Source organism: Dipteris shenzhenensis, chromosome 24, assembly GCF_047967505.1.
Source record: "Dipteris shenzhenensis isolate YYH24624 ecotype China chromosome 24, Dip_SZ_1.0, whole genome shotgun sequence".
Classification (NCBI taxonomy): domain Eukaryota; kingdom Viridiplantae; phylum Streptophyta; class Polypodiopsida; order Gleicheniales; family Dipteridaceae; genus Dipteris; species Dipteris shenzhenensis.
Window position 1 is genome coordinate 52,562,805 of NC_141619.1, and position 22,765 is coordinate 52,585,569.

The 22,765-nt window shown below is 44.5% G+C and overlaps 1 protein-coding gene across 5 annotated transcripts in view; it reads right to left on the minus strand.

Annotated features, from left to right (window-relative positions):
* Positions 1-21,321, minus strand: part of LOC147886760 (extra-large guanine nucleotide-binding protein 3-like) — a 69,663-nt gene extending 48,342 nt beyond the window's left edge. For all 5 annotated transcript variants that reach the window (XR_015543351.1, XR_015543350.1, XR_015543352.1 and 2 more), the window contains exons 1-3: positions 19,465-21,321; positions 19,244-19,381; positions 19,011-19,115 (exon numbers count right to left, since the gene is read on the minus strand). Coding sequence is in view for 2 of the 5 variants with exons in the window: in XM_087395962.1 (XP_087252088.1) it covers positions 19,011-19,115; positions 19,244-19,381; positions 19,465-20,664 (1,443 nt within the window). In the remaining 3 variants the exon portion in view is untranslated. The remainder of the gene's footprint in view (positions 1-19,010; positions 19,116-19,243; positions 19,382-19,464) is intronic.
* Between the last annotated feature and the right edge of the window lie 1,444 nt (positions 21,322-22,765).

Sequence of the window (22,765 nt, forward strand, 5' to 3'; positions counted from 1 at the left end):
CAAGCGAAAGAAAAAAGGAAAGAAGGGAGTTTGTAAGCAACTTTAAATCAAATTAAGAGTAAATGAGAAAAACAGCACTTAGTAAGAAAAGCTACGCTTATGTACTCACTAGTACCCAAGTATAAGCTTTTAAAAGATTCCCAGAACCTCTTGGGTATAAAAGAAATATATTGCCAAATATATGTCCCTCTTGGGCAAACAAAATAGACATCATGATATGCTAAGCTACTGCAAGCTACCCACATCATTAACACTACATACAGCTAGCATCGCGAGACATCTACTTTATTCTCACCAGCGTGTTAGGTTTATCTCACTTAGCAACACACACACACACACGCACACACGCATAGAGAGCGAGAGAGGCACAGAGAGAGAGAGAGAGAGAGAAAGAAAGTTTATTGATGTCTATGAAAGACCAAAGGGTTATGAGACTAAAAAAAGCGAACGGTCCTTTTTTCAGAAAAAGGCAAAGTCTTCATGCCAGATGCCACGACATGAGCAAGAAAGTCCTTTTTGAATGTCACGACAAGTCAAACAAGATTCTTATTTGTTAAAGATACTAGTATCAAACGTTATGTTCGAGTGTTAACAATGTCAAGTTAATAAGGCAAAACATCTAAAACAACGTGGATTGATGCATCCATTGGGGATTCCACATAAGAAATGGGAAAGTATCTCCATAGACTTTATTGCTGATTACCAAGAACCAACCAAGGGCATGATGGCATTTGAGTAGTGATGGATACACTGACCAAGATGGCCATGTGTATTCCAAGAAAGATTATAACTTTTACTCCACAACTAGCATAGCTGTTTGTGAAGTAATGGTTTAGTCTTTATGGTTTACCAGCCAAGATTGTCACCGATCGTGATCCAAAGTTCACAAGTCATTTTTTGGTGAGAAGTGTTTAAAAAATTGAACACTAATTTGAGTATGACATCATCTAAACATTATGAGTCGGATCGCCAAATGAAGCATATTAATCACATTCAATGAGGATATGCTTCGTTCATATGTCTCATAGAAGAACTCTGATTGGAAAGAATTCTTCCCATGGCTGAGTTTGCATATAATAGAACAAAACACTGAGCCACTAAGCTGAGTTCATTTGTTTTTATGTATGGGTTCCAGCCTAACACTCCTTGGACTATTGGTCTGCAAAACATAAAGGTTCGAGAGGCTGCTGATATTCTACAGTTGCAGCAGGATCAGCAGGATATAATGCAATTTGCGAAGGAGAATACTTGCACAGCTCAAGATAGAGCTCAGTTTTAAGCAAACCGGAAGCGCTCACCTTGAGTGTTTGCAAAGGGCCAGTTAGTCTCCCACAGAAACCAACCCAAAAGATTTTGGGGCTTTGAACACTGGTGAAGTTTATAAGTTGTCAGCTCGTTATCATGATCCATTTGGGATATTCTGCGTGATTAATAAGTTATAACATAGCTTACAAACTGGAGTTATCTCGCGATGTGAGGGTACCTTCAATTTTCCATGTTAGTTGCCTAAAAGAGATGTTAGGTGCAGCGGATATCTTAGTTTCTGTTGAGGAGCTTGTACATTTGCACGATCTGTCAGTGTATATCCTTCATGAGCCAGAAAAAGTTATGGATTATAGGGAGAGACCGCAGGGTAGTTCCTGAGTTTCTCATCAAAGGAAGGACAAATCATGCAATAAAAACACTTGGAAAGTGTGGCATCTGTGCAATGCTACTGCACGCCTAGGAGCATATTTCAACGTGGGTCCCCAACAGTATTGCAGAAGAGAAGGCCAATACCTCTGCTAAAGAGGAAGGGTCAAGATGATGTGGTGGCAAGTACTCAGGAAAAACAGATGGTGAATTTGGGGAAAAAGAAGTCGATGCCAAGTCCTTTGGCTTTGATAATGCATTATATGCTCTATAGAATGTGGAGCTAGATGAAAAAACGGTTTCTCAGGATACACATGAGCAAAGAGACACTTCAGAAGATGGAAGAAAATATGATCAATAAGGGGTGAAGTAAACAATTTGAAATCAGGGGGATGCAATTAACAAACAAGACGAAAATGAGTTAGAAGAAATGCTTGATAAGGTGCAACTTCAAGCCATTAAGATGCAGAAATATACCTTTGTTTTGGTCAGTAAGGCTGAGAGTATAAGAGAAAAAAGTGGGGACACCTGACCAGTTGGAGAGCAAAAGCCTAAGACAAACAAATTAAGATAAAATGTTAAGTATAACATATACCTAGATGAATTCAGGAGCATTCCCAAACTCATCCTCTAAAAACACGACATAGTGCAGTTTCAATCTCACGATAGTCACTCATAAGATTGAAAACCATAAACTCCATCACGCATAGCAGGGACTAGCTACTATGACATCCCCACTGACGTCATCAGCGCCCAACAGTGGGTGTAGACCATAGTATAAAGATATGCTTTCACACATACAAATCCACACACCCACACATACTCGAGCATCCATTTATACAAAGTCTTCTAATTGAGTTTCTGTCAGCACTCCGGAGGTGAAGGGCAGACTCAGCCATGACGAAGGCTATCACTAAAGGAGAAGGCTAATCAAAAAGTAGTCCAAAATCTCTTCATTCAAGCTACAACTGCTTGTGAAGTCTAAACGATTTCATTTTAGTCTCTTCCAAACGAGCATCTAAATCTAGCTGATAGGGCAACGCACCATTTAAGATAGAAAGAATTATTGCAGTACCAACATGCCGCAACTAGGATATATCGAATCTCACAAATTAATTTTTTGATAAAACAAGAGAAAAAAACAAAGGAAAGAAGGGAGTTAGTACGTGACTTTAAACAAAATTAAGAGTATATAAGGAACATAAAAATAAAAATAACTTAGTAAGCAAAGCTACGCTTATGTTCTCATCTCTACCCAAGCATAAGCTGCCATCTGGGCTTTGAAAGATTCCTAACAGATCATAATCATTGGAGCTTGCTAAATGGTTGAGGGATAATAGTTCTCTCTCCAAGAAGTATGCTAGCACGAGGTTTGCATTCATAGAGTCATGTCCAAACCTTTTCTTCTCAAAAGATCAATCAGGCCGGGCTCCCCATTGCTTCTTGCAATTGCTGTTGATTCCCTTCGTTGTGCTCATTCAGCACCATGTGGATGCAAGGCTGCTTACTGGCATCCATCTTCTTAGTAGCAAAATTATGGTCAATTAGAAAATTTGTTGATGACATCAATCTCGATTCTCACCCCTAGAAACATCACTCACGATGTTGCTGCAATTTTGGAATGTTTGGACACCTTCTGCTTGGCTTGTAGCTCTATTTAGACCACTCCAAAACAGGGTACTGCACCCTCACCAACGAACAGCAAATTTTGGCAGACAAGGGTTGCTCCAGCTCAAGAAAGGAATTGTGTTCAGGCTGCTAAGTCTTCCTATAGGGTTTTAGGTCTCTATGAAAGATTTCTCAAAATATTCCAGGGCCATCTTTTACTTACTCTGTTCTACCCTTCTCGGAAGGGCCTCAAAAGGTTTTCTTGTGGGGTGGGAACTCAGGCAAAAGAAAATCGACAATGGTAAAGTGGTCTTGCTGCACTAGAGCTAAAGAGGATGCAGGACTGGGAGTAGTTGACATTCAACAGGCTGCTTACAGGCTAGCAGCTTCTTGGATTTTCAAAGCAGCAATCAACTCAAATGTGCTGAACTTCTGGACTCCATTACACCATTCAGAGCCTCATCTGCCCTATGTAATCTAGTAACCATGCACAACCACAGGGAGCTCCCTGTTCAAACTCTTTTAAGCCTTTGAACTCCATCAGGGTGTCAATTATTAACAGTAAAACCATGCTATCCCGTGAAGCACTAATTACAGCCTGACAGCTGTTCAAAAAAAGGTTTGCAGTCCTGGGAACAAATTTGGAACAGGAGGGAGTTAAATTGGAAGATCTGGCCTGAAATAAGAACTGAGTTTAGGCTCCCTAACAACGACAAGACCTAATACACAAAAGACTATACCTGTGAGAAGGTAAAACTTGGTGGAACGGAGGTTGGCCAGGCAGCCCCTGACTTGAGGGTCCGACCCCAAGGTTGCTGATCATCGGCACAGCAAACCGTTCAAGAGATCTTCCACATGGATGGAGAAAGAAGCGGCTACGAGCAAAGTAGGAGGTTCAAGTGCAACAGCGCGAGCCAGCTCTACAATGGAGGAATAGAAGGTAATTGTCATTGGATCATGTTCAAGGCCATCTCCTTTATGAAAAGAAAATTGGTTGGGTTGGGAGCTCCAAGCTTTGTTCAGCCTGACCCAGGTGGGCTTATTTGGGTCCTTCACCACAAATGCTAAAGGGCTTGCAGCCCTTTTGTCTGGCAGAAGAGGTTTATTGCTTTGTGGCGAAAGTAAATTCGTACCAAAACGTCTACACTCATGTGTCTCATCATGATAAGGCTATGTGGGCCAATGTCAGAGCACAGCAGACAGGAAAATGAGATGGGAATTGCAAGAGATACGCACATTTATTTCCATCAGTTAATGGCCTGTCCTGCTGCTAGAAAAACATAGGAGTCGTTTCAGCTGAGAACTGGAGAACCTACTTACTAGGTCACCGTCCGCTGACAGATGCTAAAAAGCTGAAGAGGGAGCAATGAGCACCTTCGAGAGCACGTGCCCTTTGGGTTGCTAATTACTAGGTCACCATCCGCTGACGGATGCTAATAAGCTGAAGAGGGAGCAATGAGCACCTTAGAGAGCATGGCCCTTTGGTTTATTTGTGTTTCAACAAATAATTTTCAGTTTAACAATGTCATCACTCATGCTGAAAATTTGTTCTTACATTGGGTCAGTGAGACAGGAAAAAATAATGTATCAGATACACAAAGTTAATGGGCAGCTTGCCAAGTCAATGCAGTAGGACCTCCAGCATCCAGCGGATCAGATTGTTGTCAGGCGAGGAGAGGGCCAAGATGCCATGATTCTACTCTTGTCCTGATGTTGTCTATCAGAATCAACCTTATGCTGTTTGTTTTTCACTCTCTGAAGGAGGGTGTTGTTTGGTACAAGAGGATACACTATGTAAAAAACCCTTGAAATAGTTGCCAGTGGCACGTCTGCTGTGTCCTAATCAATCTCATTAGTTTGATTCCATGTTGTATGCGGCTCCAGGGTGGACTGTCTCTCCGTTGTCTCCCTGACAGATGTTGAAAAATAGGAGGGAATGAATCACTCAAACCTCCAGCCAAGATCTCTCCCGCTCTTCTTGACACTCAACTCAGATAACTGATCACAGATGCAATAAACACTCACTCAAAGATAACTTAAACAGAGAGAGAGAATATATTCATCCACCGGATGGTGGGCAGAAAACTGGCTCCAGGGGAGCAATACAAAACTCAGCCAAGTGCTGAGGAGAACTGATGGAACTCTCTCTGTCAGACTAGACCAACTCTGGGTGCACAGCACAGCCTATGACTGAGGCTTTCTGTCCTGCACTGGATGCTGGATTGAAGGAAAGAGTGGGCCTTTTATAGGCACTGCCCAGGCCTTCTGGACTGGCCGACCAGCAGGGTCGGTCCCCTGACTGGTGGCTGACCAGAATGTTCTGGAAATCCGACCAGGGTCGGCCCCGGTCGGTGGCCCTGGTTGGGCCGACTGGCCCTGCCACAGGCCCCTATAAAAGGGCTTCAGAATTTCTCTGCAATATTTCTCCTGTGAAATGAAGATCCTGTCTTTGGCCTGCTTTACTTCAATCCCAAGGAAGTAATGTAATAACCCAAGGTCAGTCATCTCAAACTAAGACATGAGTAGCTCCTTAACCTGTGAAATCTTCTTGACATGATCACCTGTCAAGATAAGATCATCAACATACAGGATGAGTACCAGTCGCAATCCCTTCTCAAAGAACAAGTAAAGGTTTGCCTCAGAAGAACTCCGACTGAGCCCTATCTTCTGAAAGAATATATCAATCCTTTGGTACCAAGCTCTGGGGGCCTGTTTCAGCCCGTATAACGCCTTCTTCAACCTGCAGACCTTTAATGGGGACCCTGGATCTTGAAAGCCCGGTGGCTGCTCCACGTATACCTCCTCCTCCAGGGTTCCATTAAGGAATGCGGACTTCACATCCATTTGAAAAATAGGCCACTGGAATTGGGCAGCAAGAGCAATCACTGTCCGGATAGTAACCATGCGGGCAGTGGGAGCAAAAGTTTCATCAAAATCCATGCCTTCAGTTTGAGCAAAACCTTTCACTACTAGCCTTGCTTTATACTTATCCAAGCTGCAGTCGGATTTGTATTTAAGTTTGTATACCCACTTAGTGCCAATGACTTTCCGTCGCAGGGGCCTGGCCACTAAGTCCCATGTATTGTTCTTCAGGATAGCATCCATCTCTGCCTTCATGGCAGCCTGCCATTCCGGATTGTCCTTCGCCTCCTCGAAGGTCCTTGGCTCATCAAGATGAGCCACCAAAGCAAAATTCACGGATGGGGCCTTTTGAAGACGTTGAGACCGACGCAATCCGGACCTGCTACTCTCAGGTAATGCGGTGACCCGAGACTCTTCCAATGTCCGTAGGTACCATTGGGGCAATCTTTTCTGCTTCTCTGTGGGAGGAGGAACGGGAACTTCTTCTGGAACATCCTGCTCTTCCTGAGTATCTTGTGGAACATCAGCTTCTGATTTTGCCACCTCTTGGATGGTCAACCTGGGACGGGGTGGGTTTGGGGGTTGAACAATCTTCTCCTCCTCAATCTGAGGCTCCTCCTGGGGTTCAGGTTCCTTTTCCGCGAAGACAACATCCCGACTGATAAGTATTTGCTTGTTTACTGGGTCGAAGAGGCGGTAGGCCTTGGATTCTTCACTATACTCAACAAAGATACATTTTCTGCTCCGGGAATCAAGCTTGGTCCTGTCTTCCTTGTGCACATGCACCCATGCGTTAGAACCAAAAATGCGAAGATGAGTGATAGAGGGCTTCTTACCATAAAATGCCTCATATGGAGTCTTGTCCTTGACGGCCTTCGTCTTGGTCCAGTTGAGAATGTGTACGGCTGTATTGATAGCTTCACTCCAATAGACTTTAGAAAGATTCCTCCCTCGGAGCATAGCAAACCCTGTCTCTGTGGTGGTTCTATGCTTCCTCTCGGCTATCCCGTTTTGCTGAGAAGTATGGGCCGTGGTGAGTTGTCGCTTGATCCCATGCTGGCGACAAAATGTATTGAACTCACTTGAGGTGAATTCTCCCCCCCCTGTCTGTGCAGAATGTCTTGACATCCTCCCCTGTCTCCTTTTCAACTCTGGCCTTCCAGTCTTTGAATTTCTCGAAAGCCTGAGACTTTTTAGCCAAACAATATACCCAAGTCATTCTACTGAAATCATCCACAAAGAGAAGTGAGTACCTGGATCCTGCCCACGATGCTGTAGACATTGGACCACAAATGTCGGCGTGAACCAACTCAAGTGGTTTGTTGGCCCGAAACGAGGCCTCTTGTGGGAACTTATCCCCGTGTTGCTTGCCTTCTAGACAAGCCCTACAGACATCATCCTTGCCTGTAATTGGTGGAAGTCCATCCACCATCTTCGACTTTGACATTTCAGCCAAGATTCCATAGCTGACATGACCGAAGCGCTCATGCCAAAGTTTGGACTTTCCGTTGTCTTCATGAACCAACATTGCACTGAGACGGTACAATCCATTCTCTTCAACACCTTGAGCCACCAGTTGCCCATTACCTTTGGATGTTACGGTGACCTTGCCATCTTGAAAGAGAACTGCCATGTTGTTTTTGTCCATCTGACTTACAGACAGTAAATTCTTGCAAAGGTTGGGTACATAAAGTACTCCAAAGATATCCTTCTCCTCACCCGCCGTTGTAATGAAAGGAATGCTACCGATGCCCTTCACAGGACATGTCCGGCTATCCCCGACAGAAACTTTGGAATCCGGGTGTGTACTTTCCATGGTTTTGAACCAAGTCCTTCTGTTGGACATGTGCTTGGAAGCACCGCTATCAACATACCACCCCTCTTTACCTTCACTGACTGCATATGCTGAACAATGTTCACTGAGTAAAAATAACTGTCCAATCGTCACATTGGTAGAATCATTCTTAGGCTCTTCTTTGTTCTTGGCTTCTCTCTTCCGCTTTTGATCCGCCTTCTTCTTTCGGCATTCTTTGGCGGAGTGGCCAAGCTTTTCACAGTAAAGCACTTCATTTTCTTCTTGCGTTCAGCATCCTCTGATTTCTTGGAATCCTTTGGCTTGCCTTTTCCAGGCTTGTCTTTGGCAACTAATGCCTTCTCGTCGGTTTGCGTAAAGAGTCTCTCTCGAGCCTCCTCCTGAAGCAGGAGTGGACCAAGCTCCTCAAAGATGATTGGCTTAGTCCGTTGACCCGCAGTGACCGTAGTCACAAAACTTTTGAAACTCCGTGGCAATTTGTGGAGTGTGAGCAATGCCAATTGACTCGTGTCCACCTTCTGACCAACCAATGCGAGCTGGTCCCGCACAACTTTCACCTTTGTCAGATGATCATGCACACTATCACCCTCATTCATATCAAGATTATAAAGCTGATGCTGAAGTGTAATGATACGAGCTGTATTATCGGTTTCATACAGCTCCTTCAGTATGGCCCACGCCTTTGAAGACGTCTCTACCAACTGGATATGAAGAATCACAGCATCTGCTGTCGTGCCTATAAGCATTGCTAAGGCTTGAGCATCCCTCTCCTCCCATGCACAGAGTTCATCCGCATCTGCTTCAACTAAAACTTCACCTTTTTTGTCCACAAGATCCTCCGGCTTCTCTTCGGTCCCATTCACAATCTTCCACAACCTCCGTGCCAACAGATGGCTTCGGGTCTTGACTTTCCAGATTGGAAAGTTCGTTCCATCGAGCTTTCCAGCTTCACCAAAATTGGGGATAAATGAAGAAGGAAGATGACTGGAGAAGGAGGAAGGACGAGCAATGGATGTAGAGGCTTCTGAACGCTGATCCATCTCGGTGAATAGCAAAACTGAATAACTGAAACAGAAATAAATGTACTGACCTTCTGTACTAGCCTGAGCTGAAAACAGAGTCGCCTTACTGCCAAGGGACTCCTTCCTTCAGAGAGTGCTTTGATGAGGAAGAGTCAAGAGCCTATGGCTCTAATACCATGTTGAAAAATAGGAGAGAATGAATCACTCAAACCTCCAGCCAAGATCTCTCCCGCTCTTCTTAACACTCAACTCAGATAACTGATCACAGATGCAATAAACACTCACTCAGAGATAACTTAAACAGAGAGAGAGAATATATTCATCCACCGGATGGTGGGCAGAAAACTGGCTCCAGGGGAGCAATACAAAACTCAGCCAAGTGCTGAGGAGAACTGATGGAACTCTCTCTGTCAGACTAGACCAGCTCTGAGTGCACAGCACAGCCTATGACTGAGGCTTTCTGTCCTGCACTGGATGTTGGATTGAAGAAAAGAGTGGGCCTTTTATAGGCACTGCCCAAGCCTTCTGGACTGGCCGACCAGCAGGGTCGGTCCCCTGACTGGTGGCCGACCAGAATGTTCTGGAAATCCGACCAGGGTCGGCCCTGGTCGATGGCCCTGGTTGGGCCGACTGGCCCTGCCACAGGCCCCTATAAAAGGGTGCCCTGTGCAGCCAGTCCATGGGACTGTTGATGCTTCCAGGGAGGCACAGGGCCCCCCCCTAATTCTCTGCTGTTTATAGACAGCAACCAGCCCGTGTGCTGGTTGCCTATGATGTCTGCCTGGGTCTCTCTTTCCCAGCCCTCCTACCTCTCACTGCCCCTTGTCCCCTCAAAACGGGGGCTCACAGGTGGGCACAGTGAGTCTCTAACAACAGACTCCTCTTGAACTTCCTTGTTTGTTTCCCCTGTGCCCCTGGTATCAACTGCTATATTCTCACTATCTTTCCCTCCTGCTGTGGCCTCTTGACAACCTAGTGAGGCTTAAGTATGGGGAGGAAAAGACTGAGTGTCGGGGTTGTTGGGAGAGGTTGGAAGAGTGAGAGGGGCTCGTCCAAATGCAGTAACTGGAGGGCATCACAGTAGTGGAGGGAGGAGGAAGTGGGTTCTCCAGAGTAGGAGTCAGAATTTGTCTATGTAGGTGGGCAGTGGTGGAGCAGTTTTGCATATGAATCTCGAGACCCGGGGAGGTTTTTTTGCTCTTATTGCTTTTTCTATGATGCTGCCTCTTAGTGGATCCCCACTAGTAAAGGCAATTGCTGTGTTTTGTTTTCCCCCAACTAGTGCTTCTTTAACTAAATTCTAGAAGAACAACAAAATCATCCACAAGACCAATAACTCATCCCGCAACACATGTGGTCCCTATAGGGACAGTTGAGTTCTATATGCTAAGACAAATATAAACCCCCTCCCCCAGGAAAAAAATGGCAATATCTGGCCTCCATTTGGACTAAGCTCTACATGGAAATTACTGCATCCAGCCAAATATGTGCAAGGAATAGGTCCAGGAGCAACGAGGGAGCAGGCAGTAGTCTGTAGGAGAATCGATGTCTCCTAACGAGTGTGAGTGATTTAAATCTAGTGGTACCACAGTATAGAGCTGTCTAGAGAAGGAGCAAGGCAGCAGATATCAATCAGCCATGGCCAGAGACTCTCCTCCAAAGAGAATATACATATACCTTCATAATGCTAAAATATCCAATCTTACATATTAAATTTTTTATAAACAAGAGAACAAACAAAGGAAAGAAGGGGGTAGACAAAATTAAGAGTCAATCACAAAAAAAAAATTTAAAAGAGCTTAGTAAGCAAAGCTACCCTTATGTTCTCATCAGCACCTAGGCATAAATTGCCATCTGGGTTTCAAAAGATTCCAGAATCAATGAAAAACTCTCCTAGGCCAACGAACTCTCTAAGCACCCTAAGGAAGCCCCGAGTCATAAGAGAATTGAGATAAAGTCCTTGACTGAGATGCTGGAAGAACCAGAAAAAGAAGCCTGGGCATCACTGAAGAAATCATAATGCTGCCCTGATAGCAAAAATACACACCACATCTGAAGATAACGAATCACAAAGTCAGAATCATACATGACTTGCCACAAGCAATGTGCCGCTCATGTGAGAGAGATGAAACTACAGTAGCCAGGTCTATGATATGACTGGCCATTTTTCGGGGGGGAGGGGGCGGCAGATGGGGGTTTGGCGTTAATATGATATGATATGATTTTGTTATGGCCATTGATGATTGGAGACCCAACATGATCTATGGGAAGCCTTGCACAAGCAAGTGAAAAAGATGCAGGCCAAAGCTACCGCAAGCTTCTGAAAAACTGCTTTTAAGGTTAAAATAGAGCAGACTGTTGGAATGTGCAGGTCATTTCCTTACTTGTGAGCCCCCATATGAGGACTTGGGGAAGCATGACATACCCTGAGAGAATGAAAGGAGAGGATAGAATGAGAGTTGCCATGTGAGCAGCACATTGGCTGCCACATGGGCAGCACCTACATTCTCTGGTAGAACAAGTCCAGAAGGCTGCGACTGGTACAGCAGGTGGTGGTGATGTACAGCAGCAGCAGGTACGGAAGGAGGTATGGAGGCTGCATCAGGTTGCAGTAGACTGCGCAAGTACAGCTGCAAAATGGAGCAGCGGGGTCGGGGCAGCCAGAAGGCTGTGCAGAAGCAGCATAGGTCAAGGGGCAGCAAAGGCGCCTGCAAACACAGGCCTATCTATAAGCTGACAGGTAAGTCGGCTGAACAGACGGGAGACAGACTGGGTTGGCCCAGTCTGTGGACTGTTTGGTTGGCTGACAGACTCATCGGCCACTCTGTAACAGGTCAGCCAGTCTGTAGGGGGGACCCAGCCCCTAAAAAAGGCCTCCCCCGGAGGCAGCTCAAGTGTTCTTTGGAGCTTATATTGGGCTGCATCCAGAGCAGCCAGGAGAAGCCTAAAGAGTCTACTCACTTCGCAATAGTGGAGAGTAGTGGGAGCACCCTCTACCCAGGAGTGTACTTGCAGGGCAGAAGTCTAGGAGTCTTCAGCGCACCTAGGTGCAGACCTACTGAGAGTGCTATCAATGGAAGCAAGAACGGAAGAGGAGAGAGAGAAACAAAGAGCCACACAAGTTTTGGTGGGTGCAAAACACCCTAATCTTCTTTTTCATTCATTTATATATATGTTTGAGTATTGTACATAACCGGGGTAAAGGCACAGTGACCTTTAATCCCCACAACCTCCCACTTAAAGGACAGACAATGTACCTTTAAGGGAGAACAGCCAGGGAGCATACTATCCAATGCCCATCAATACATGACAGTACTCAAACCGCTGACTAGATAGACTCTTCGTCAGCATATCTCCAAGGTTATCATCTGTATAAACCTTGACAAGCTCTATGCGCTTGTCCTCAAGTACCTCCCTGATGAAATGGTACCTGACCTCAATGTGTTTGGTCTTTGCATGAAAGACCAGATTCCGTGCTAGCTGAATAGCACTCATAGAATCACTATGCAATGTCGATACACCTGTATGAATCCCCAAATCTCCCACTAGCCGATCAAGCCATATAGCCTCCTTACAACCCTCTGTAGCTGCAACATACTCAGCCTCTGTGGTAGACAAAGCAACCCACTTCTGTGCACGAGACATCCACGACACTGTACCACCTGTAAAGGTGAACACATAACCAGAAGTGGATCTCCTACTATCCACATGCCCTGCATAGTTTGAATCTGTGTACCCAAGTACACGCATGTCTCCTCTACCAAAGCAGATGCACATCTCTTTGGTACCCTTCATGTATCTCATGATGCACTTAACTGCCTCCCAATACCTCTTTCCAAGATTAGCCCTATATCGGCTAACAACTCCCACTACAAATACAATGTCTGGTCTAGTAGCTATCATAGCATACATAAGACTCCCAACCGCTGATGCATAAGAAACCTTGGCCATCATAGCCCTCTTCTCATCTGATTTGGGACTATCTGTATGACTCAGTTTCACATATGAAGGCAATGGAGTACTCACTGCCTTCCCCCTCTCCATATTGAAACGCTGCAATACTTTTGTAGCATACTCCTCCTGTGAAAGCCAAAGGAGTTTCCTACTCCGATCACGCGTGATGCGCATACCAAGAATATGACCTGCAAGTCCCAAATCCTTCATATCAAAGGCCTCATGCAACTTGGCCTTTAATGCATCTAGCTCATAAGTATTCTTGCTAGCCAATAGCATATCATCCACATTTAGTGCCAAGATTATCAAGCTATTATCCTTAGCTCTTTTAGTGTAGATGCAGTGATCAATTTCACTCCTTCTAAAACCCTGGGACCGAATGAAAGCATCAAACTTCCAATACCATTCTCTAGATGCTTGCTTAAGACCATAGAGACTCTTCTTCAGCTTGCAAACTAAATGCTCTTTGCCCTTTTCTTCAAAGCCTTCCGACTGCACCATGTAAATTTTCTCATGCAAATCCCCATGCAAGAAAGCTGTCTTGACATCCATCTGCATAAGCTCCATATCCTCTGCTGCCACTAGTCCAAGAATGCATCTAAGTATGGTCATCTTCACAACCAGAGAGAATATCTCATCAAAGTCAACACCCTTCTCTTGCTTGAACCCTTTAGCGACCAAACGGGCCTTATACTTAGGCACATCATCACCTGTGACCTTCATCTTATAGACCCATTTACATGGTATGCTTTCTTTCCATGTGGCAAAGAAACCAAGTCCCAAGTCTTATTCTTCATAAGTGAACTCATCTCTAATTGCATAGCATACTCCCACTTGCGTTGATCCTCGCGCATCAGTCTCTTTGTAGCAAGAAGGCTCCCCGCAATCAATAAGCATCACATAGTCTACCTCTAAAACAAACCTATCAGGAGGTCTAGAGACTCTAGATGATCTTCTCAAGGGCATTTCAGCTTGCTATCCCACCTGCATATCAACCACATTTGGCTCATCATTTCCACCAATAGATGATCCATCATCTATCCTTGATTGTATACCTATGGAAGTACTTGGTAGTACCATTTCTTGCACATTCGGTGCATGGACAGCTTGCTATCTATCAACATATGCAAGTGGATTGACATCCTGGAAAGTGATTCTCCTCATTTCCACATCCCTCATGGGTGCCTTATGCATCTTCTTTTCATTGAAGACTACATCATGGCTGCGTATGATCTTCTTTGCTTCTGGATCCCAGAGACGATAGCCCATCTCTCCACTTTCACCATGGCCTAGAAAAATGCATTTCCTAAACTTAGGATCTAGCTTTTTTCGAATCTCTTTTGGCACATGTGCATATGCCTCACACCCAAATATATGCAAATGAGAGTAAGAGGGCTTCTTGCCACTCCATGCTTTTTCAAGAATACCAACATCCAAACTCTTACTAGATGATCTATTGATCACATGCACTGCAGTCTTCATTGCCTTAGCCCAAAAACCACCAGAAAGACTTACATTGAAAAGCATGCATTGCAACCTTTCTTGAATGGTACGGTTCATCTTTTCTGCAACTGAATTTTGCTCTAGAGTACGAGAAAAAGTGAGCTCCCTCTTAATCCCACGTGTATCACAGAAATGCTGAAAGTCATAAAAGAGAGACTCTCCACCGTTGTCAATCCATAGGCATTTAAGCGTTTTACCTGACTGATTCTCAACCAAGGTCAGCCATTTCTGAAATACCTGGAACACATCACTCTTTCGAGCTATAGCATAAGCCCACACTTTCCTAGTTGCATCATCAATGAATGTCATAGTATTCAGTCCCGCCTAATAACTATGTAGGCATGGGACCACATACGTCTGAATGCACCAAATCAAGCTTTTCAAACTCTTTCTTTCCCTTTCTTTTATTGGTTGATTTAGTCTGCTTTCCATAGAGATAATGCTCACAAAATTTAAAATCAGAGAAACTCAAATACGGTACATAACTCAAACAACATAAGAGTTTCATTCCAGTCTAGCTCATGTGTCCCAACCTGTAATGCCACAAAGAAGTACTTGGCTGCTCGGTTATTGCAATAACATGATCAAACACCCCTGATACATGTAAGGGATACAAAGTCCCACACTTGGCACCCCTGGCCAAAAGCATAGAGCCCTTCTGAATTTTTCAACTCCCAAAAACCCAAAGTTAGTCTGAAAACCAGCATCATCTAGCTGACCCGTTGAAATGAGACTCTTGGTCAGCTTAGACACATGTCTCACATTTTTCAAAATAAATGCAGACCCATTTGCAAAAGAAAACTTTGTCACATGCATAGTCATTTCCAAGATGCACACAACCTGTCTTTCCACTGTCATAAGTGGAGAATCATTCCCTATGAAGAGTAACATGAAATGAAGCACCAGAATCCAAAATCCAATCCTGAGAATATGCATTATCTGAAGTGGTAAGCAACTCTGCAAATAAACTAGACATGAAGAAAATGTCATTGTCACTATCATGTGTGACTGCATTGATCTCCTCAATCTTTACTTTTCCTTTGTCCTCCCTTAGACTCTCTTCCTTCTGATTTACACCCCAATTTGCATTCTTTTTCTTATTATTTTGCTCTCTTTTCAGCTTATAGCAATCCTTTTTCGTATGATCCTTCTTGCCACAGTGATAACACTCAATGTTCCATGCCCTGAATTTACTACGAGACTTCCCTCTTTCTTGGGACTTCCCACTGAACTGTGATCTATCTCTTTGCACATTTAAGACTACATATTTCTTGGGACTTCCCACTGAACTGTGATCTATCTCTTTGTACATTTATGACTGCATCCTGCTTGTTGTCGTCCATAGACTTCTGTCTAATCTCCTCAACCAACAAGCTACCCACAACATCATCAAATTGTAGTACTCCACAAGGTGAAGAGTTACTGACAGCTGTACGGAAGGTATTCCATGAGAATGACAATGAACATAAGAGAAATATTGCCTTAATCTACGCATCAAAATTCATCTTCTGAGCCTGAAGCTCGTTGAAAATAATATTAAATTCATGCAAGTGTGAATTCATGCAAGTGAGAAGCAATGGAGACCCCTTCCTTCATCTGCAGCTCAAACAACCTCTTCATGAGGTAAACTTTATTAAAGGCAGTTTCCTTCTCATAAGTGACACACAATTTCTTCCACAAATCTTCCGTACTCTACTCATTTACTACTATGAAATAAACTGACTCTACAAGATGAAGCCTGATAGTAGACTTTGCTAATACATCCAACTCATTCCAATCATCCTCAGACATATCTGTAGGCTTAGCTTCAATCCCTGCCAAGGGTTTAATCTGCTTCTTTTGAATAAGCACATTCATTATCTGTTCTTTCCACAAAGAAACGTACTCTACTCATTTACTACTATGAAATAAACTGACTCTACAAGATGAAGTCTAATAGTAGACTTTGCTGATGCATCCAACTCATTCCAATCATCCTCAGACATATCTGTAGGCTTAGCTTCAATTCCTGCCAAGGGTTTAATCTGCTTCTTTTGAATAAACACATCCCTTATCTGTTCTTTCCACAAAGAAAAGTTTGTCCCATCAAACTTTTTAATGCTAAAAAACTCCTTTTCAGACATGGAAGAGGATGCCATGATACAAATGAAGCAAAATCCCAAATGCTAGTACCTGCAAGAGAGAATCACACCAAATACCAGATGCACCTAAATGTGTATGTCACAATAGAGTGAAATATCACCAAAACTCAAAGCTCAAAGCATCAAAAGATACAACTGACTCATGTGCATGTACTATGCATCCATATGAGCAAATATGGCCCAAAAGAAAATGTCAACTGCAATGGCAATCCAAAATGCCAATAAGTGCCAAATAGCTCAAGCATAAACACCGTCCATGAACATATGCATTACCAATGTCTCATCCAAGAGAGCATAACACTATCAACGCATCACCTGCAATGTATCAAAGTTGTCCCTCAACATAAAATAGCATCCATGTGCAAAGTGTCCATAAAAATAACATCCCATAAGGCAATTTGGGCCTATCAACGCATCCAATAAAGATTGCAATGCATCCAAATGGCCTATAAATCATCCACTGCAACCCAATGCACACCACGAATGAGCGCACACGGCTCAAACTGCAACCAAAGTGATCTGCATAAGGTATGCTCAAGAAATCATGGTCCCACGGCAATGACTGCTACTGAAAATAAAACCTAAGATGCCTCAAAACATAGGCGCCATTGCATAATTGGACTCAGCAAGAAAATCTGCAAATCTCTCTTTTGCTAGAACTCCAAAATCCCAACCGATAAGTGAGAAATGGGAGTCAACACTTATCTACTGCCATGTGACATAAATCTAAGTTCAAAACCTTAGAATGAATGGTCTCAATCACTGGGTCCAACACACGGACTGAAAAACGTTTTTGAAAACAGAATTATTTGTAAACTCCACCGACGTTTTTGAAAACATAACTATTTGTAAACTCCACCGGAGTGTGAATGATGAGCAACATAAAAGTTTTAGGACCTCCTAAGTCCACCGGAACTGACAGATTTGCAAATGGTTGCTCCAAACTTGAGTTCCAACACCCAGACAAAAAAACGTAGAAACTGACACAGTGAGTCAAAAATTCAATGAAATGATCCCAAATTCAAGAATGAAGGTGTTTCCAAGCTCCTGTAGTGAAACGGACACCAAAAGCAAGCAATAGTTGCCTCTACAAGTCAATACGGAGTCTTTGTCGTCGAACAGAACAGGAAAAAGCTTAAAAAACGACTTTTTCTTTGAAAATACATAACAGGCTCTCAAAACCACTTCGCAAAACCAAAGTGACTTTCCAAAGGTTCCTTCAAGATCTCTGCATACTCGGATGTAAGTAGAGTCACCCACAAAGCTTCCCACAGAGCTTCTCCTTCCTCCCACAGAGCTGCTGAGCTCCCAAGCATTCACGCACGCTCAGCTAGATCACCCGAGCTCTGATACCAATTAAGAGTGCTATCAACGGAAGCAAAAACAAAAGAGGGAAAGAGAGAAACAGAGAGCCACACAAGTTTTGGTGAGTGCAAAACACCTTAATCTTCTTTTTCATTCATTTATATAAATATATATGTTTGAGTATTGTACATAACCGGGGTAAAGACATAGTGACCTTTAACTCTCACACCTACACCTTGTAGGAAAGCATAAGGTGGTGCAACGGAATGAGCTTTGTGTGCAGTACATAGCAGAGCAGAACTTTGCAGGAGTGCTCAGCCCTGAAGTCTACACAGAGACACATGGCAGTAAAGGAGTAATTTCCGTCAGAGGGTGGAGCAAAAAGAGCCCAGTTTGTTGCCATATCTCAGGAATTGTTTCAAGAGGTGTTGGTACATATTTTGGCAAGTTTTTGTACATGGTTTCTACCTTTTTATCTACACTGTTTTGGCTGTACATCTGAGCTCTCTGCCAGATCTGATTATCCTCTTTAACCACATGTATTTGAGTTGTGTTTCCATTTTCTATCTTGTGATCTCGGGGTGCATCTTCCACCACATGAGTGTTGGCCCTAAGCAAGCAAAGTACATCTGGTTTTCTAACAGCAACCCTAACAGTCAGGCACAATGACTCCTTGTTTTGGGAAGCTAATTTGCAGTTAATTGTCATGGCAATGCAAAAATATATCATTTGCTTCCACACTTCATTGTCATCACAAAGGATGCAAACATACCACACCATTGTAAGTCTTGAAACTATTCTATTGGATTATGACTCTGATCACGCCATCACAGGAGAGAATGCAAACGACATGTTCAAAAGCTAGCCAGCGATTTATTTGGGGGATAATTCCAACAAGTCCGTGTAAGCTATATGTTGAATATCTTGCCTTGATAATGGAGTTTCTTCAAATGTTTGGGGTCCTGATTCAAGACTAAAGACAGCCTACCGAGACATGGATAAAAGACCTAAGGCTTCCACTGTTCGCTGTAGATGAAACCATTTAAATTCCCAAGCATAATACATGTTGTCAGCAGTAGAGCTTCTCTACATATATGCATAGTATCTTGGAAAAGAAAGTAAACAAAGCACTAGCCTTAAAATGAGAAAAATCCACTCGCAAAACTTTACCTTTCCCCAGATATTCCCAGGGGAGTTGTTCTGGCCCTCTTCCTGATAGGTCCCATCAGGATAAACCCACAAGTGTGTACCAGGTGGGCACTGCACCCCTGCAAACTGTAAGTAGGAAAGCAAGGGTTCAGCAAAATTCAGCGGCAGTGAATGGACAGAGAGTCAAAATCAGAATAGACTTTACCAGATCTGGACAGGAACAGACTTCAGTACAGCAGGTCATGAACGCCTACCTTCAGCATTTTTAACTCTATTTTAGTTATCTCCCGGCCGTTCATGTACACGTCTGTACATCCGGCACTGGCCTTCTCTTGTAATGCACCGCCAACATTCAGCTCTGCAGTGATGATTTTGTCAGGTTTTTCACCTTCCTACAAGGAAATCCCGTTGTTAGCGACAGAATTCCCAAGCACTGAACTAGGTTTTTAGCCAGGCACTTGACAAGATCACACACCTTCCCCCAATGTCCAGATTGCTTGTCATACCAGTACCTCCCTGGCTTCAACTTCGAGGGCGGATTGCTACATCCTAGCAACTCTGCTAGCTCTTGAGCTCTAAGCTGTTTTCCATTCACCCATAGCTGTTCTGGACGGAGTTGATTAGCTGAACATTCTCTTTCCGCCTTCATTATCTGCTGCACTTCTAATGGATTTAAAAGACGGTTTAACAGTCTCGATGGCTTTCCTAAATTAGGCCGTTTGGATTCGTCGATGGGTTGGCTAATGCATCCAACACATTTTCGACCTTCTGGCATTGAGCCCATAGCTTTCAGCACGCAGCTCCTGCAATACTTTGCATTGCAAACCAGGCACATCTCTTTCTCCTGCAGCCTGTTGCCCTTTGAACATACATGGCATTCTCCTTTTCTTCTTTGCTGGTTGTTCGAGGAACGAGAATCTGCTAAAGTTTTATCTCGTATCTCTCGAGAGAACCCATTGGGACCGTCGGAGTGAGTCGAATGTGGACCTGAGAACCTGAATTCCGAATGTACTGAAGCCCGATCATCTTGCCCAACGTTCGATTCTACGTGAAACGATGCAAACCTGCCTCCCGCAGCGATTGCTCTGGGCGAACATGCGAAAGAAGGGCAACCTGATAAAGGAGGTGACATTTCTGCATCTGGCTCATCCGCTTCTGAAGACGAACGATTGCGAGAGGCCGAAGGCAAAAGGTTTGACAATCTTTCGGATGTGACAGAACTCGTCGATACAGCTGTGTCAGGAGAATCAGACTCAAGAGTTGGTCTGGTCATATCTACAGAGCTCCTCTCTGGATCGACAGCCGGCATATGATCGACAATCGCCGCGCTGCTCTGCTTACTGGGCAACCCAAGGTTGCTCTGAGAAGGAGGAGCTAACGAAGACACATCCTGGCAAGCCAAATCTACTGAAGGTGTAGCAGACAACCGTGACTCTGAGGATTGCGTGCTTTCAACAGCTTCAAGCTCCCGCCTTCGGGGTCTTGGAGAAGGGGTACGCCTGCTCTCCAAAGGCTCCGCCTTGGGCACCTCAAATGCAGGACGAGGACCTTCATACACAGCTGCGAATGAGTAGTCCAGACGCTCGCCGTCGGGAAGGGGCATTCCGGGAGGAAGCATGCTCGCCAGCGTAGCCCGCCATGACTCTTCTTCTTCGCTACTGGCCTTGTTAGTCATGGCGCGCGACAGACTGCTAGCAAATGGGTGCAGAGGCGATCGTCGCCTTGGCTCTGCGATCGAAGCCCTACGTACAAAGGAACAGTGATTTTGCCTGCATCGCGCTCCAACGGATTGCTACTCCATTCCAGGAGCATAGCCTTGTTTTGCTGCTGCAAGGCTGCAATCTCGAGCCTCGAGGATCTCGACTCTCGACACTATGTTGCCGTCTGAAAAAACCTGCAAGCGGCGAGCGGAAGCTCGGCGTTCGGGTCAGCAATCCTCGAAATCGGTGTCGTCTGTCGCGTCCAACCTGCCGTCTGCTGGAGTGCGGGGAACACTAACATGAAATCGCACGCATTTTGATGAGTACGCGCGCTGTCTCTCTCTCCCCGTCCGCTTGTGCTTCTTGCGACAGCAGTGCACCTCCGAGAAGAGGAGCCAGCTAAAATGTTATCCTTCCCGCCATATTTGCTTCCCCTGCGGAGCTTCCGAGCTGCGTCGATGCTGGCTGATTCACTCGTTCGAGCTTTAGTCGAGAAGCGGGCGGGCGATCACTCTCCCTGCTACCGAGCGCCATCGCTACTGTGTGAATGGAATCGTTTGGAGCTGCGATGGGATGAGGTCGCGGGAGATGAACGTCCCTCGAAATCAAAGGTTTATGACTCCGGAGGCATGTTCCACACGGCGTTGTTCCAAAAAGGCTTTCCTGGTGGAGACGATGACAATAACTGCGCAGTTACTGCCCACATTTGCTCATCCACTGTGACGTGGCATACCATCGTACAAATAATGCTTCCGCACCACAGTTGCCGCCTAATTTCATTCCAATATCACATGCCAAGCCACATTTCAGGACCTCAGAGCAGCTCCCCACTTCGCGCCTCGCGCTCGGACAAACCATGTCCTCCCATGTCGGACCGCCAAGCCTCCCCAAGGAAGGCTCACAGATGCCCCATCTGCAACCCGTTGGGCCTATAGCACCCACATTGTAGAAAGGTTGGAGTGGTGGCAACTTTTGCAGTAAAGGCTTCATTGAGTCGGCTCAACCAGTCCAGCATTCCACTGATAGGTTGGAGCTTGGTGCCAGGTCGACAATCCATCGCCAAGGAAAGAGAGGTGGCACTTAGTAGTCAGGACTCATAAACCATCGTGCTAGTAGCGTTGGTCCAACGCCACTGGCCGACATGGGGAGCTGCTCTAAAGCCAAAGTGTGCCCAAGTATAGCCCAACTGTGGGCACCCAAAAAGAGTCCTCCGCGGTTTGGAATGGATGCACTAGCTGCCCGGGTTTTAAAAAGTTGAATGCCCCCTTTACACACCACCCCAACGGCCGCCCAACAAGGGTTTTGTAATTTGAAAACAAATGTGATTGGAAAATTTTAAAGGGTGCCCATCGTTGGGCAACCAAGATTGGCTACCCACGGAAGGGCTTGGAAAGGATAGGACATGGAGTGCACATAGGACTGAAAGGTTTGGTCATGTGTAACAAGATGCCCACCCGTTGTTAAAAAACTCACCTCCTATTGGTTCAAACAACTGCCCAACTAGAATGCTTGGCCAAGTCATATGCGGCGTGTGCATGAGTCGTATTGAGTTTAATAGACATGTAGTATGTAAACATGTAGAACTCTATTCGTGTGATTCTAAGTTTTGATGTGCATGATAATTGACATGATGAATACAATCTCATTTGATGTCTCTTTTCTAATTGTTGCATAGGTATAACTCTCACGAGAAACTTCACGCAATTTTTTGTCAATCCTCCTAGGTGGACATGAGTTGGTATAAGATCTTTTAATGCGCAATGAAAGCCCTCTAAAAAATGCTTCAGAGTGTTTGAATTGAGACCTCCACGTTTCCATGTTTTTATACTACAATTTTGGTGTTTGGATGCTTGATGCAAGCTTAAAAGAGTGTTAAATATGATTTATTGACAATCAATTTTCAGTTGGTAATGATTGTTCACAATGCCTAGCTCTTGTTGCTCTTCTGATGCTTCATATGTGAAAGCAAAAGGGAAGAAGAAAAAGAAGCACCTAGATATGTCAATAGAAAAGTGACAAAGCTTGTGAAGAAAAAGCCATATTATTATTCTGATGCAAAAAGGCTAGGATTATCTT